We start from the raw sequence: 16,844 nt of genomic DNA, 5'->3' as shown, positions 1-16,844 counted from the left end.
GTGAGGAAAACCTCATGTTCACAAATTTAAAAAGTGACTGCAGTCTGAAGGCCAACGCATATGGTTCAACTAACTGTGGTGCCAAAATGCACTGACTCCACAAGTTAGGGACAGTCTAAAAAGTTTCACCTTTCATAGTATAATTATCTGTTGTATCTAGAAACCTGAAGAAAGCAACGCAACTGCAGTCTGAAAGCCGAAGCGGAATGTGGCTCTGTGGTGCCAGAATGCACTCAATCAACAAGTTAGGGACCATCTTTATCTTTCTTACATACATAGCTGGAGGAAGCAGAGCAATTGCAAATTGAATGCCAAAGCTTAGTAATGTGGCACAAAACACTGAATCTACAAGTTGGAGGCTGTCTTTAAAAAAAACGTTTTTAGACAAAATAGCCTCTCTCATGTACACAATTTAAGTAGACCAGCTGTAGTCTGAAGACCAAAGCATACAAATGCGGCTCTGTGGTGCCAGAATGCTGAAACCACCAGACAAGCAGTCTAAAGTTTCACCTTTTTAGACAAGATTACCTTTCTTGTGTATACAGAGCGACGGTGTCCAAAGTGTTCCAGAAAGTGCAGGTTTTCTTTGCAGCCACTGACTCCAGCAGGTGATTTCACTGATTAACATCACTAAGTTCAGTGAAATCAACTGCTGGAGTCAGTGGCTGCAAAGAAAACCTGCACCCCTCAGTGCTTTCTGGATTACTTTGGACACCACTGACCTAAAACGAGCCAATTTGCACAATTAAATAATGCATTGCAGACAAAATTTGCTTTTGCAAAGCCACAAGTCTTTTTAAAACTTAGATACCTATATGTGTTTTTCGCCATTCAATCTCTTAATATTCTTTCTGACAAATATTTACAATCTGTGCACAATCTCCATCTGTTTGTGTTTGCTCTTGGGGGGAGCGTTGCCAGATTTGTGCATCACAGAGCATACTTGTTTACACTTTTGCAACATTCTAATGTCCCCAAGAGGATCGTCATCGTAACTTATTAAACCAACTCAATACCTCTTGATCATAAATCAAATTAAGATGTGAATGCACACTGCAGATAAACCTGAAGGTATAGAAACACGTCCAATCCATTTTGTAAGTTAATATAAGATCCATTTGTGGTTTTTCTGCTCATGTTGAAAATCCTGTTGGTCAACCTGCAAGAACCTGCACTCAGAGGATAATAAGACAAATTTGGCTTGAATAACTCCAGGAGCACTTGGCACGTGTTGGTGCCACTGTGCAGTATTTGAAATTGCAACATGCTGCCATCTAGTGTTTATCACTTCCCACCTTTTCATACCATGCTTTAATAAACCCAAGTGATTAAGTCCGACTCTACATAAGACTCCACAGCCACCAAGTTACCCGGCCCCCACATGCATGGTGCGCTTAGTTTTTTCAAAGATTGAGCGCTAAAGTCAAAAAGCAGCAAGCAATTAGCAACACTACAGGGGACTTGTCAGATTTCATTACTTTTTAACAAAAACCAATCTCTCAGCATGTTGTTAATTATCACGAGAGCGAGGCGAGTCTTCATGTGAATGTGCACCGGCTCAGAAATTAATCTCACTGTCTGCAGATGAGCATCAGCTGCTGCTCGCTGCAGGGTCGTTAAAGAGGACGGCACCGCCTGCATGTTCATACAAGAGACAATCGGACGCAAGATGACTGAAACACCACAAGTGCTTGAAAGCGTTCAACCCCTTTTGCGCAGAAACATCCAGATATTACACATATAACACAACATTAGAAATGATATGAATAAATACACAACAGACTTCGGTTGGAGAAAAAAAAAAAAAACAGAAAATGTTTATTTGCAGTGCTGATTTATCCCATGATGTCTGGCCTTCTGAGGATCGCTGTAACCATCCGAGGACGTGACAGCACAGGACCCCTAGTCCAGCTGTATGAAAATAAAATAATCAGGGAATTGAAAAAAAAAATACATAAGCTCACACTTCTGCATCTTCTCACTCACTTGCACAAACACACAATGCGTCAATCAGGGATTTGCAACTGTATCCTAGAAAGAGCCAGCAGTCGAAAACCAGGGACCACGCCTCCGACACCAACATAACTGTTCCCCATATTATATATATATATATATATATATATATATATATATATATATAAGAAATATGGATTTACACAGATGATAATAGGGAACTCAGGCACACAAATCCTAGAACGTAGACGGCCCGCTACAACATGCTAGACTGGATCCGAGTCAAACCAAAAAGAAAAACTACGACAAAGCCGGACATATTAACTCATGCTTTTTATTCAAGTTTAAAATGATGCCAGCCATCCAGTCCAGCTCAGAAGAACAGAATTTAAAATACCATCAGAAAAACAATTAAATAATTTTGCATAAGTGAAATATTACCAGCTCAAGTTACTGATCAAGAAGAAACATTCATGTATGTATGTATGTATATATATATATATATATATATATATATATATATGTGTGTGTGTGGTAACGGAGTTACAAATTACATTCTGGCCTGATTTTGTTGCCGTAATTTTGTTACCGTAGGGTTACCCAGATATAGACGTCTATGCGAGTTACTGATGATGAATTCGTAATCGCTTTTACAGATGTTTTCTTAAGAAAAGTTAAGAGATGGACACATGAACATTCCCATCTCACAGCAACGCTCACTGAAATCACCTGATGACATAATCAGGTGGAATCAAAACCTGCTGAGTCTTGTTCTTTCAGGACACAGTTGCTCATTAAATTAAAATAAGGCACATTCTATAATCAGGAAAAGGGTTTCATCATCTTGATCCTGGCAGACTGCACTAAGTACAGTGTATAATATCTAGATCTGTTAAGTTCAGCTCAACTGGAGCCGACAGACACCAAATCTTGTGACTAACACTTGAAATACTCTGACATGCAAGACAGTAGGTATAATTCAGTTAATTAGTGTAGAGCTACTTTTAACACTACTTGCCTTGATGAATCCAATGTCTTTAGCATACTGCCTGAAGCACTGGCGGCACATGTTCAGTCCGTATTTACGGATCAGACCGTGTCTGTTCGAGCATACCCGGCTGGAGTTGACAGAAAAAAAAAATATATAAAACAAAAATTAGTTATCTCACCTCAAACATGGTTTAATAATCATTACACACATCCAAATTCCCACAAAAGTAACTGTAGTTGCACATCAGAGAACGTGGTCTGAAAAGCACAAGCAACTTTTACAAGTGCATTTAAAACAAAAACTGAGTATTTTGGAAAAAGTTTGTTTGTTTTGTTATTATCAATTTTTAAAAAAAAATGCTTGGAACATTTTAGCTTATGTGTAATAAGTCTACTAGAATGTAAAATTTTAACTTTAGAAAATAATTGACAAACTATAGAGATTTTTCCACTATACATGTTTAAGAAAAGCTTACACGACTCAGTTTGTAAAAACAAACAAAAAAGACTGACATAATGATGTAAAGCTGTTCTTTTTTTAACTTATCAAAATAGTTATTGCACACAATTTAGCAGATCTTCCACGACGGAACAATGTCCACACATGTTCAGAAAATGTTACCATACATGACACAAATTTTCAACCTGTTGAAAATAAATGTTTGTGGTTATGAGCAAGCCTTGTCATTTTGGGCATCTATAAACTGGTGCAACAAATCAAGGTTTACAGCAAATTATCAACAAGCTTTATATAGCATGAATATATTGTGCATCCGGAAAGTATTCACAGCACTTCACTTTTTCCACATTTTGTTATGTTACAGCCTCATTGCAAAATGGATTTGAGATTTTGCAAAAAAAAAAAAAAAAAAACAGTTTTACATCATGTTCATCTGCTCAGTGGGGTTTTACAGGTGAACAAGTGACGAGATTGTTAAAGCAGCTCGATGACCAGTGTCTGGAGGTGCACCAGGAAGGGAATTCTGGGTATAATTTAAGGCAGGGGTGCCCAAGTTCGGTCCTCGAGATCTACTTTCCTGACACCCTGTTGTCTCTCTGTTCCAACACACCTGAATCCAAGAAAACACTCGTTAGCAGGCTTTTAACAAGAACTTATAATTCTCCAACAACACGTGCCATTAATCATAACACGTGGTTAACAGGTTGCAACAGTTTCTGAGGACACCTGACGCCTCTGCCCCAAATCATCACATTCGCGATCAGCAGCCAAGAATGTTTACTTCGTGGCATGCGTGACTTGTCGTCGTTATGTGTAAACGCAGCATAAAGATAGGTGTGCCAAGCTTGTGGCATCATATTCACAACTTAATGTAATTGCTGCCAAAGGTGCATTAAAGTATTGAGCAAAGAGTGTGAATACTTATGTGTATGTGACTTTAGTTTCTTATTTTAGTAAGTTTGCAAAAATAAAAATAAGAATTGTGTTGTTATTATGGGGTGTTGAGAGTAGAACTGAGGGAGGGAAAAATGACTTTACTCCATTCTGGAATAAGGCTGTAACATAAAATGTGGAAAAAAAGTTTAGCGCTGTGAATACTTTCCAGATGCACCATATCTGACAATTATATATGCTCAGTATGAAAGTAAGTGTAGTTTTTGTTTTTTTCCGGCAGGCACACATTTATTTTATGCACAGTTAGCATCATTGTGTATTTTTTTTAAGGAAAAAGAATAAAGAAAAACACTATTAGCAAGTGAGCTACATTCTCCACATCCTTCTTTATCTTCATAGTTGGTGACTCACTTATTCGCTTCCTTTTGGTTATTCCTAGAATTGATCTGTAGGCAGATCGACTGTAGCAGTATTAGTGGCGAGAGATACAATCTGGTCCACAGGGTGACATGGCAGCTGAAACTGTGGATGAGATGTAGTGATGCGAGCTGGTTGCACCCCTGGAACTCCAGATGAATAAATAAAATGGAGGAAAGATGAGCTTTGAACCAGAGACCTTCTTGTTAGAAGGCAAGACCACTTCCCCCTTGCTGCTCCATGGAAATAGTAATAATTATTATTCTTATTACAGTAAAAAAACTCCAAAAATTATGTGAAAGATTCAAGACCATTAGTGATGGACTACACTCAAATACCCACAATGCATTGCCTGGCAGAAAACGTACGAGTCCAGTAACACTACATTCGTATTTTAGACGCAAATTGATCTTAAAATGGCAAAAATCTAACTTAACATCCCAAACAGCACAATTGTATTTATTACAGAAGGAACAGTTAATAAACGCAACCTGGAGGGTCGCTTTTACTTTCAAAGAAAAACATCGGCAGTTCCCACTTTAAGTAATTAAATACTAAAATAAACACCGTTTGTTGAGAACCAATAACAGGCAGTATTGGCTACCAGCACATGGCAATTTATTCGGAATACACAGTGGCAACTTTTAGATAATTAAAGTGTTGTTTTAAAAGCAGTGAGACGTGAAAATAAACAGCTAAGCGCTAACGAGTTAGTATCTTCCGCCATGTTTGTCTGCACGCGGTTCACTTTTATGGATAAACTGCTCAGAAAGGGGCGCAGGAAAAGAACATAAATCAACTCGGTATCGTACAGAAGACGGTAAATAACATATTACAAAAAGGACTAACCAGGATCGGGATCCCTGTCCGAATTTTCTAGGGTGACTCCAGTAGAGCTGCTGGTGGCCCATCGTGTCTCTTTCGCTTCAGTGTCGGAAAGGACGAAGGTAGCTCGCGCATGCGCAAATGAAACGTGGGGCTGTAGCGCCTCCTGTCGGCACGGATCCCTGCAGCGGGACAGCCGCCAGGTGGCGCCAGGGTTTGTTTAACATTGTTGCAATTTATGCGGCGTTCACTATAATTGGAAGTCTTTTAAAGTAGTGGGACCTCTGTTTTTTTTTTTTTCGAATGTCTCTACAGATAGATAGATAGATAGATAGATAGATAGATAGATAGATAGATAGATAGATAGATAGATAGATAGATAGATAGATAGATAGATAGATAGATAGATAGATAGATAGATAGATAGATAGATAGATAGATAGATAGATAGATAGATAGATAAGGGGTCCTTTCGTCCAAACCTTTACAGGAGTAATTTGAATATAACTGACGCAATCATCCAATAAGTTTCCAAATTAAAAGGGCATATAATGAGGAAAAATACATTAAATTTTGATTAACCTTAATGCACGAGGTCAACACAAAACCTATGTTTGCAGTGCTTATGTGATACTTCAGCTCTTGATGAAATTCTATAGTACTTGCATTAATGGTAAATGTCCACCAGGTGGAGATATTGCTCCATTTCAAGAACCCTGAGTACAGGCTGCGGAACTTATCGTAGTACCAAATGCCTGTTTGCAACTTGCTGGATTGTTGCAAGAAATAATCTTGCATTGCATCTTTGCGAATAGGCAAACAGAACTGTTCACAAGCATGGACTACAGAACATTTTGGTATTTGAGATGTGCATTTATATAGATTAACACACTTTAACGTGTGTAATTAGGCCAGCACTATCATGTGACATGTTGGTGGGTACAATACACTTGAAAATAACAAGCAAGAAAATAAAACACAAAGCACTGGGCTTAAATTTCTAAAACTGTGTTGTAATTATTTTATTTGATGATTTTGGAAATTTGATACAAAGACCTGTTGCTAATATTGAAATCAATATCTTAGAAATAATTAAATTGAAAGAGTAAAAATATTAATTGGCAGTGAAATAGCATGGGTAAAATGTAAATAAAGATATTTACTGAAATGTGAGGGGCAAACGTATAGATAATCTGGTTTGGGCCACCACAGTTTAATACTAGCTGGAGTTGCATGTCTCCAAATAGTCTATTCTCGGTTGCCTTGCTCAGGTTCAGATACAATTAGATAGCTTCCTTTTTACCACTATACAACAACCTTTGAGCACAATTAAACTACAAAAATGTATGTGGGGACGTGCCAAACAATGGTTTGTTTTCCCCTTTGCACTGGTTGCTATGGTGCAGAGTGGGATGCAAATTTGCATTATTTGTCGGATTTTTCCATTTCCAAACGCGTAGCTGCTTGAATAAATGTATAAAGTAAAAAAACTAAGTTTTAACTTTGTTTGTGTTTGAAATTTGAGTTTTTAAGAGTGTTAACATTTTCTCTTTGGACTTATCCAATTAGATAAAAAAAAAATCATAGCAATAATATGACTTTAAAAATAAGGGGAAAAACTTAAGTGATAAATTAACAAAAAAAAAACAAAAACATGAATTGTCGTTTGCTTGTTTGTGGGCGGGAGCATTACCGCCCCCTGTTGGTCTGGTGCATTGTGGGACAGCGGCAGGCTTTCTCAGCTAGCTGGTTGTACTGATGGGAGCTTTGTAGCCTGATGGAAACTAAAGAATGGAGGATAACGAGACGCCGCCGTGCTTTAGAGGACTGCACGCAGTTTTAGGTACGTGTCGCTAAAATGTCCACCTTTCTTTCGGGTTGTTGATGAGGTTTTCTCTCGACGGTCTCCCGCTTGGAAGTTGCTAGTTAGCCGAGCCGCTGCTAACTTACTGTTAGCATGTGCGCGACGATACAACACAGGTTGTCACTTGTGTTAAAAAAAAATAATAACCAAAGTCATCTTCGGTAAAAATGTTGCATTAATCGCTTGGGGGAAATTATTGTACTAATGAATGCACTGCAGCGCAAAGGACTGGTTTGATTTAGGGCAGGATATGCGTTTAACCATGTTGCGATGTTGATTACAGTTTCAAATTTTTCAGCCAAATGTATGTGATTTACACTACAACCGCACGGCTGTTTTTCAGAAATTATTGCTCACCTTTAAAAGGTGCAATCTCGTTTTTTTTAACCATTTAAGTCAAGAAAAAAAATTCTTAAGCACGACTACAATTTTGTTACATGGTATCCAGAAAGCCTCACAATGTTAGATCACCAATATAATCAAAGTCCGTCTTTTATTGAAACAGTTTTGACCCAGTTTCTATGGCCACAGGTTTGACCCTTAAACAACATGCTGAGGGCTGCAACTATTTTCATAATCAGTTAACCTTTTTTTTTTTGTCTTATTTTATTTGTCTATCAGTCAATCCAGTGTAAAAAAGTTGATCAGTATTATCCAGAGCCCAAGATGATGCCTTAAATGTCTGTTTTGTCCACAGGCCAAAGATTAAAGCTAGAATGCTGGCAGTCTTCAATAGATAAAATATAGTCTGAAGTTTAATATATATAAACTACATCATATTTAGAACCCATTAAAATTTTGGGGGGATTTTTAATTTGTGGGAACATACATAATTTGAGGGAAATCCATAGCGTATTTCGCCCCAGCGAACGTCAAAACCTGCAGATGAATTCAAGCCGGAAGCACGTCTGTGCTTGCGCAGATGCACTTAATAACTCAGATAATCAGATAATAACAGACTCAGATAATAACCATAACTGTACACCGTCAGACACCAGTCACCAGGCAACTCACCTGTCCAAAAGCAGCGCTACAAAAGCCTCGTGAGTTCGATCGCTAGTCTTCTAGCTAGGTGATAGCAATGGAAACCCTACCCACATGACCTGTGATGACACCCCGATGTCGTCCTGGCTTTCAAATTTTTGGCACGTGCCAATAATTCAGAATTTGTTTGGATACGGACAAATTTTAATCATGTTCAGACTAATATTTTGGGAATCCTTTATGTTCACACTAACGAACAAAATTACTTTGGTCCCCATCAAAATTCTAACAATCGTCTCAATTTCAATATGCTTCCTGGCACTCTAGCTTTAAGTTTACTGCTAGATGGGATTAAGCAGCTGATTAAATAAACCAGACAATATTCACATTTAAGAATCTGATGTCAAAGAATCTGGATTTTTTTTTATTATTATTATTTATTTATTTATTGGGTTATGACTCAAAATGACTACTCAATTTCCAAAGTAGTTGTTGATTCATTTAAGTCAAGTAATCATCAAATAATCGATTAATTGGGAAAGTATGTTGGTCTGGTGTGTTGTAATTTTTTAATACCTTGATTTAGTATGACAGTATAATTTGTAAATAAATATTGGCTAAAACAAAGAAGCTTTTTAAGAGGCCTGCTGGAAGTGGGAAACCCTCAAACATCATCACAGTGGTACATATGCTAGTGTTAGCTTCATGGAGCCAAAGAAACACGGTACATTTGTGCTCCATAACGGCGGCAATCTACATTACGAGTTGCTGCCGGCTATTATCTACAATCTTAAAAAATGAAGGTACTTTATGATAACTAGGTTTCAACTTGGGTAACTTTTTTTTTCTTCCAATTGTTTTTAAAAATCAAACAGGGTAGCACTTGATTTCAAATGTACGGTGGTCTTGTACGGACATAACATAATGAAACTTGTATTACTGTCCTCATACTTATGCACCTACAGTACATAAAATGTGCACGGATGTCAGCTGTCCAACAAAACCTCTCTGCTGTCATTGTAAAAATCTGAGCCATGGTGTATGACAATGCAAAAAGCCTGATAAAGTTTAGCAGCATCTTTAGAGCTGCTCTGTAGCTATTCAGTAAAGTTCAGACTATCAGTGTATTATCAGGTTTCAGTTCTTTTATTGTTTGTTTTTCTTACAGTTGCTTAATGCACATCTACACCCTGCTGCCTCCAAGCAACCATCATGCCTTACAGACGATTCCTCCACCGCCAATGACATTCCACGGGGGACCACATTTACAGCAATTAATGATTGGCCTCATAACATCTTCTGGTTAATCAGGCGTCTTCCCAGTTTAAAGGCCACCTTCACACAAACCTTTGCTTTCCATTTCTCTGCAACCAACGTTTCTCCCTTCGTAAGAGGCCGACTCCCTATCATGAGATTCCGAATCTACAAGAGAAAGGTGGTGATCCTGGCTGTGGTGGTTTTTCTCTGTGGTCTAGCTTTCTGGAGCAGTGGAAGGCAGAAGAAATCGGACGCTGGGTCCTTCCCCAAGGAGGTGGAGACAGTAAAGAAAGGCGGCAGCGACATCATCAGTAGCATTAATAACAACATCCAGGTGCAGGCAACACCTGCTCTTACCCGGGCACCTGTCCCACCACCGATTATACAAACCAATGGGACGCATTTGGAAAAAGAAAAGGTGGCTAAGTCTGAGGTGGACAACATGACTTTAGTCCACCGCGGCATTGTATTCCAGCTCAACTTTGATCAGACTGTAAGAAACGAGGAGAAGTTTAAGACTGCATGGCAGAAAGACGATTTGGTTGTGGTGGTTCAGGTCCACAACCGGCCAGACTACCTTAAACTGTTAGTGGACAGTTTGCGGAAGGCCAGGGGCATTGAAGGCATATTGCTGATATTCAGCCATGATTTCTGGTCCCCTGAGATCAATCAGGTGGTGGCTTCTGTGGACTTTTGTCAGGTCCTTCAGATCTTCTTCCCTTTCAGCATCCAGCTTTACCCCCAGGAGTTCCCCGGAAACGACCCCCGAGATTGCCCCAGAGACATTCCCAAAAAAGACGCCTTAAAGCTGGGATGTATCAACGCCGAGTACCCAGATTCTTTTGGTCACTACCGCGAGGCTAAGTTCTCCCAGACCAAGCACCACTGGTGGTGGAAGCTGCACTTTGTGTGGGACAGAGTTCGGGTTCTCAAGGACCATAAAGGTCTGGTTTTATTGATTGAAGAGGACCACTTTTTGTCCCCAGACTTTATCCACGTCTTAAAGCTGATGTCTGCCCTGAAAAGGGAGCAGTGCGCCGACTGTGACATCCTGTCACTGGGGAGCTACAGTCACATCGGCTACTCCAGCAAAGCCAACAAGGTGGAGGTTAAGCCCTGGAAGTCCACCGAGCACAACATGGGGATGGCTTTGAGTCGAGAAACCTACCAGAACCTCATGCAGTGCACCAACACTTTCTGCACGTACGATGACTACAACTGGGACTGGTCCCTGCAACACCTCACCGTGTCCTGCCTGCCGTCATACTGGAAGGTCATGGTGAGCGAGGCGCCACGGATTTTCCACGCTGGGGACTGCGGCATGCATCACAAGAAGGCGTCTTGCATGCCGGCCAGCCAGAAAACCAAGATCAAAAATATCCTGCAGAGCAGCGGGAACCAGCTGTTCCCAAAAAACCTCCTGATAACAAAGAGACTGCCAGCCAACGGGGCCGGAGGCGTGGCCCCACATGTCAAAAATGGCGGCTGGGGCGATATCAGGGACCATGAACTCTGCAAGAGTTATGCTCGATTACAGTGACCTTAATTGCTACTATTAAATATAATATTGTATCTTTTGCATCCTCTATAAAGAAAAAAGTCTTTTGAAAGTAAAACTTTATTGATTATTCTTCATATTGCCTGTTCCAAATAAAACTGAATGTCAGATTTTGGCCTCTTTAACACCGACATGTTTTATCTTGACTTATTTAAGTGAATCCTCTCTGTTTTGTCTTTTAATTCATAATATACTCACCAATGTGTTTTTCTTCACAGGATTTAGCAGATTAAAATGTTTGGTTAAAGGGGTTATATTGTGCAAAATCTGTTTTTAATTTAACGTTTATGATTCCAGAAGATCGGGGTCCCAAAGTCTCATAACATCCTGAATGTATTTAGAATTTTTCCTGCTTTTTTGACACATTCAGCCTTCAAAACGCCAGGTCCGTGTGGTACTTTTGTACTGTTGCCTACAAATTTAACAGGCACGATGACCTATATGAGCCTGCTGAGAAAGTATTTCATATGACACTTTCAAATCTGGAACGTCTTTAAATAGTGGTATTTTGGGACGGCTGTAAATTTGGCAAATCTGTGGACTTGGCAATCCCCGCTGTGCTTGCATAATGAATTTTGAGATATTTATATTCCATAAGATTGCTGAGATCAAAGGAGATCCTTTGAGACACCTTGTTCCATTTAAATAATCTCGCTTAGTTTCGGCCGTTTTTCTGGAACACACAGACGATTGTGTTGCTCCTTTTCTTGCAGAAACAACATCAGCGAAGGTGTGCAGCGTTTGTGTTTGAGTAGAGCACAACACCTCGGGCGAGTGTGCACACATTGTGATTTCACAGATAAATGCACACGCAGAGATCCCAGGACACTTATTCAGCTTTCTTGTTCCTGTTGTTGCAACAGAAGATGCATTTACATTTAAGTGCTCTGAGCAAAGCGCAGTATCGATAGTTTCCGCTCGGGCCAAAGATCTGTAGCTTCTGTTCCCTGACATTGATTTTTTCCTCCTCTTTCTTACGGTCCTGCACACTTAAAGCTCTGGAGCAGCCAGCTCAACTGACTGGACAACAGTGTCCTCTGGGCCAATCTGCTGGAGGAGTTTTCACAAATTCTGGGCCATGGTGTGGATTAAATATGAAAAAATTCATTGTAAAATATGTGTGTGCACCTGCTGCCTTCCCCCATGTTTGCAGTAATCTATTACTATTAAACACGAGAAATCACCTTTTGTATTGGTCACATGACCTTGCATTTGACTTATAAAAACGTACAGAACAAGCAACGCAGAGAAGTATTTTGGCTGTTGGAAATGGTGTCATTATGCAGTTTGTCCAGTAGTGAGTGCTCTGATAGTGTTGCAGCTATCAAGCATGGTTGGGACCCCCTTTGCCCTTCAGTTACATTCACTTCAAGAGACAGCTGCCTTCATTTTAAGTCTGAGTTGGCATACTGCCATCTTGGCAAGGCCAAAATCGAGAAGTTGATTTGATGCGATGGCACGCAGCAAATCGGAGTGGACGCAGCATGATGTACCTTGGTTGGTTCAACTGTGTAACACGATTTTTGTTCGTGGCAAATAAGTGTCTTTTTCCCACTACATTTATTGCAAAACAATAGAAAAAGTCAATTTTTCATGCCAAACTTTTTTTTTTTTTTTAGCTGCACAGCAATTTTATCCTCCGCAAAACAGCTATTTTTGAAAAAAAAAAAATTTACTTTTTCACAATAAAACAAATACAGAACATAACTGCAGCAAGGTTTATTTTCAAACATTTGAAAACAGTTTTACAAAGTTAAAAATGAAGTTTTTCTTGATTTGCGAATGTGCAACGAATCACTTTCCTTTATCATACCCCAAATGTAGTCCCCCATCATGTTTTCATTGTAAGATCCCTGATATGTGTTTAAAGTCCATTATGTCTTGGTGGAAGCGCTCCCCATGTTCTTCTGAGTATGCCTTATATATTATGTTCTTCTGAGTATGAAGTTGTCAAGGTGAGCATCCAGAATGTGGACCTTCAGTGACATCCTACAGCCCATTTGGCCATAGTTTCTCACCAAAGTCTCAACCAGCCTTGTGGTTGCCCAGAAACCCATGGATGACATCAACAAAACTTTTCCATGCCTCCTGTTCCTTTGCTGTCAGTTTGGAAATTCAGAGCACTATGATTTTCTTGACTCGTGATCCAATGAAAACACCAGCTTTCAGTTTTGCTTCTGACAGCTCTGGGAAAAAGTCTTGAAGATACTTGAATGCTGCCGACTCTCGGTCAAGCGCTGTGACAAATTGTTTCATGAGACCCAGTTTGATGTGCAAAGGGAACAAAAGCTTGTGAGGATCCACAAATGGCTCATGTTTAATGTTACAGCTTCCAACAGTTATCTTGGTCTCCAACTGGCATTCCAAAATAAGCTTTGTAGGCTACACAAATTTGCTGGATGCTGTCACAGAAAAGTTGTTTGCGCTTTTCTTGAAGAACTAGCCACAGCTGTAGCAGAATTTAACTGGAGAATGATTGCGGCCTCTTGATGCCATCTGTCTTCTTCTGGTGTATCTTCTCAGGTAGTCCAAGCTTGATAGAATGCTGGCCTATGAACACCTGTTTAAATATTTGTCATGTAACACCCCACAACTTTCTCACTCTTTCATGATGGCATTCTGGAATCTTCTGGAGCTCGCAAGAATATTCCTGAACTTGTTTGTCAACCATTATGGAAGATTCTAGAAAGTTCTTCACTGCTCTACAAATTTCTGGTATTTTCTAGAAAGTTCCATGAGATACTTGTGGGTTTTCTCAAAGATTCTAGAACATTCTTTGGTATTCTACATTTCTGGAATGTTCCACAAGGTTGTTTAATTTTCTTTGATTAAAGAGTGAAATATTCATGAACAAAGGAGATTCTTCAAACCTCAAATTACTCTCCTGTTCTTGAACGTTCTTGCTCAATCTGTACAAATGAGGAAGGTTTTCACAAATATAATTGCTTTGTGAACATTGTATTATTTGAAATGATGTTTGAGGGTGATTCTTAGACTACGGGCACTTATGTCCTTTGATCATATTGTATGAAAAACAGAAAAAAGGGGAAATTTCACACTTTTATAGTTATCTTTACAATGAAAGTGTGTTAAGAAATTTGTTCTCGTAGTCTATGATGACTTTTTCACCTTTTTTCAGCATCATTATATGCAAATATTGCCGTTTTGTGCTTGTCCCACACCCAGACTTTTGATCTTCAATGATAAAAATGAATGGTAAAGAAACATTTTTTCTAATGTTTTAAAATATCTCTGAATAAAGTATCAGTAAAATAATCAAAACATAATTGGGGTATTCAATGTCATACAACTGTTGTGATTTTTTTAAACAAAATAGTTGCACACTATTGCTGTAATTTCCACCACAACACTGTAATGTCCCTTTAAACAGTTTGTATGAAAGATTGTTTGGGTAGTTTCTATGGAGATAAACAGTGACATCAGAGCACATGTATATAGCACCAAATCACAACAAACAGTTGCCCCAAGGCTTTTTATATTGTAAGGCAATGGTGTGGTGGAAATTACATTTACAAGGCCAATAGTGCCCGTAGTTAAAGAATCACCCTTGAACCCTTTTGACATGATCACAAAAAGAAAATATGATGACCACAACTCTGTCAAATGAACTTAACTTTTCTAGAAATTGGTAGTGACCACTCAGTGAATGCGAAAACTGGTTAATTTGCAACTTCATTGTCCTGACCACAAAACCAACGTTTGGAGGTTAAGACCACTCTTTTCTCTTTTGATTGGTTGTGAAGAAATGGGAAATTATGGTTTTAACCCAAGGAACAAGACAAAAGTGAAAATTTGTTAAGGAATCATTGCTGTTTTTCGTGTACATATCAGCAGATACATTGGTGTCTAACTTTTTACTCCCTAATATTGGTATAATCCTTTCTCAGCAAGGATGTCCATTTTCTCATCGAAGACTTACAACAGTTCCATGGTGGAGCAGATGAAGAAATGTGCAGCACCCGTTAGGAGTCAATCAATAATGTAATCTGAACCACGGTTCTGTTGAACCAGAGGGGACAAACTACTCCAACTCGTTCTACCCGCTCATAAATGCGTATAATACAACCTCTTGAATTTACACCAGGAGACTCCTGTTTCCTGAGGGTGCGAGATGGCAACATAATGCGACTTATTTGCCCATGTGAGTGTTCTGGATGATGGGTTTGTTTAGTGAAAACCGAATGCTGAGTGTGCTGCACCCTGAGCACATAATCACACCTCTAACCCTCCATCCCTTTAATACTTCTGCCACATGCTGGTAATTTAATGGCTCTAAGAGCTTGTGTTTCGCTTTGAAAGTGACTCATAAATAATGGATGTGGAGTTTTATCCCAGACTAAAAGTATAAAATATACATGAAGTAGTGGGTTGAAGTAGTACATACAGTAGAGAGAGAGTCTGAGCTCCACATGTATCATTTCCTATATGAATTAAAGCCGTTACCAAATACAAACAAGGCAAGTTATTTGAAGTGCAACATCGCCCCCTATTGGACAAGTTATGCAAGTTAGTTTGAAGATATTTGAGATGAGCTGCATGTTTACAGTCAGATTTTATGTGAGCTCCCTTTAGTTTTAAAGATACATTTAAAGCTGATGTTACCATCAAAGTACAGTGGCTATTTTGTGACAAAAATTATTATAAATGCATTAAATATATAAATTACATGTGCAAATAATTTAAAAATGGATTTACATTTAATATTTGACATTAAGCATAACTGCATTGAATATATAATCAACTAAATGTGCAAATAATTCAATATTTTTAAGTCGTAAGTCCCTTCAGCTCCTCGCTTGTTTCACAGCAGATCAAGGTGGATTTGCATGTTGATTTGACAACTTTTACACCGGATGCCCTTTCTGACAACGCCACATGACAGAAGATGGCGCTTGAGCAGAGGAGGCTTTCAACCAAAGAACCTTCTGCACAAGAAACACTAAACTGCTTGACCACCACCCCTGCACCAAGTAATTAAATATTAAATTTATGAACAAATAAATGCAATAAATCTGTAAATCAATGTAGTGTACAAATAGAGAACAGAAAAACTGATTTCTCTGAAGATGCCAAATGTAATTACGATCAATCTTGGCAAGTACATTGAGCCTATTGCTGGGAAGTAATGACTGTTTTGGGTCGAGTCAGTGGACAATCAAGGTCAAATTCCCAGCCACAACCTAATATATAGGAATATGACCAATTGTACAGAAATTAGGTGTTTTATTGTTAGTTAATTTGACTATTTTAAAGTGCTTACACATTTTGTCGACACACCACACACTGAAATGTGGGTTTGATATCGATGTGCACGCCGCAAACAACTTGGCTGCAGGCTCATCTTTCCATTCCTGCTGCTGCTGGTGGCGGCAGCTGGGGTCACGTGCACGTCTGACCAAGTCAGCTTGCAGGTGCATCCACAAAGAAACCCACTCTATCAGAGTGTGTGTTCTTACAATGCATCATTCTGCAGGTGGAAGGAAACAAACAAGCAGACACACAGAACAGAAACGAAGAGAGATCAAAGACGGATATCATCTGTCAAAGCTCTTTTAATAGGCGTCACATGGAGGTAAAGCTCCTAGTTTTAAAATCGTTCTTCCTATGTGGGTACTTAAAAA

At 39.1% G+C, this 16,844-nt stretch overlaps 2 protein-coding genes across 2 annotated transcripts; one reads left to right on the top strand and one right to left on the bottom strand.

Annotated features, from left to right (window-relative positions):
* Positions 1-1,786: 1,786 nt before the first annotated feature.
* Positions 1,787-5,672, bottom strand: rps29 (ribosomal protein S29). The gene is made up of 3 exons (XM_034162601.1): positions 5,564-5,672; positions 2,972-3,071; positions 1,787-1,911 (listed from the first exon to the last, which is right to left on the bottom strand). Exons 1-3 carry the CDS (start codon positions 5,623-5,625, stop codon positions 1,903-1,905), a joined length of 171 nt encoding a protein of 56 aa, XP_034018492.1. The 5' UTR covers positions 5,626-5,672; the 3' UTR covers positions 1,787-1,902.
* Positions 5,673-7,228: 1,556 nt separating this feature from the next.
* On the top strand, positions 7,229-11,333 carry mgat2 (alpha-1,6-mannosyl-glycoprotein 2-beta-N-acetylglucosaminyltransferase). The gene is made up of 2 exons (XM_034162174.1): positions 7,229-7,382; positions 9,556-11,333. The coding sequence occupies exon 2, from the start codon at positions 9,796-9,798 to the stop codon at positions 11,182-11,184; it is 1,389 nt and encodes a 462-aa protein (XP_034018065.1). The 5' UTR covers positions 7,229-7,382; positions 9,556-9,795; the 3' UTR covers positions 11,185-11,333.
* Positions 11,334-16,844: the final 5,511 nt, after the last annotated feature.

The sequence above is a fragment of the Thalassophryne amazonica genome, chromosome 21 (genome assembly GCF_902500255.1).
Source record: "Thalassophryne amazonica chromosome 21, fThaAma1.1, whole genome shotgun sequence".
In the NCBI taxonomy this organism is placed as follows: Eukaryota; Metazoa; Chordata; class Actinopteri; order Batrachoidiformes; family Batrachoididae; genus Thalassophryne; species Thalassophryne amazonica.
This window is presented reverse-complemented; position numbering and strand designations above follow the sequence as displayed.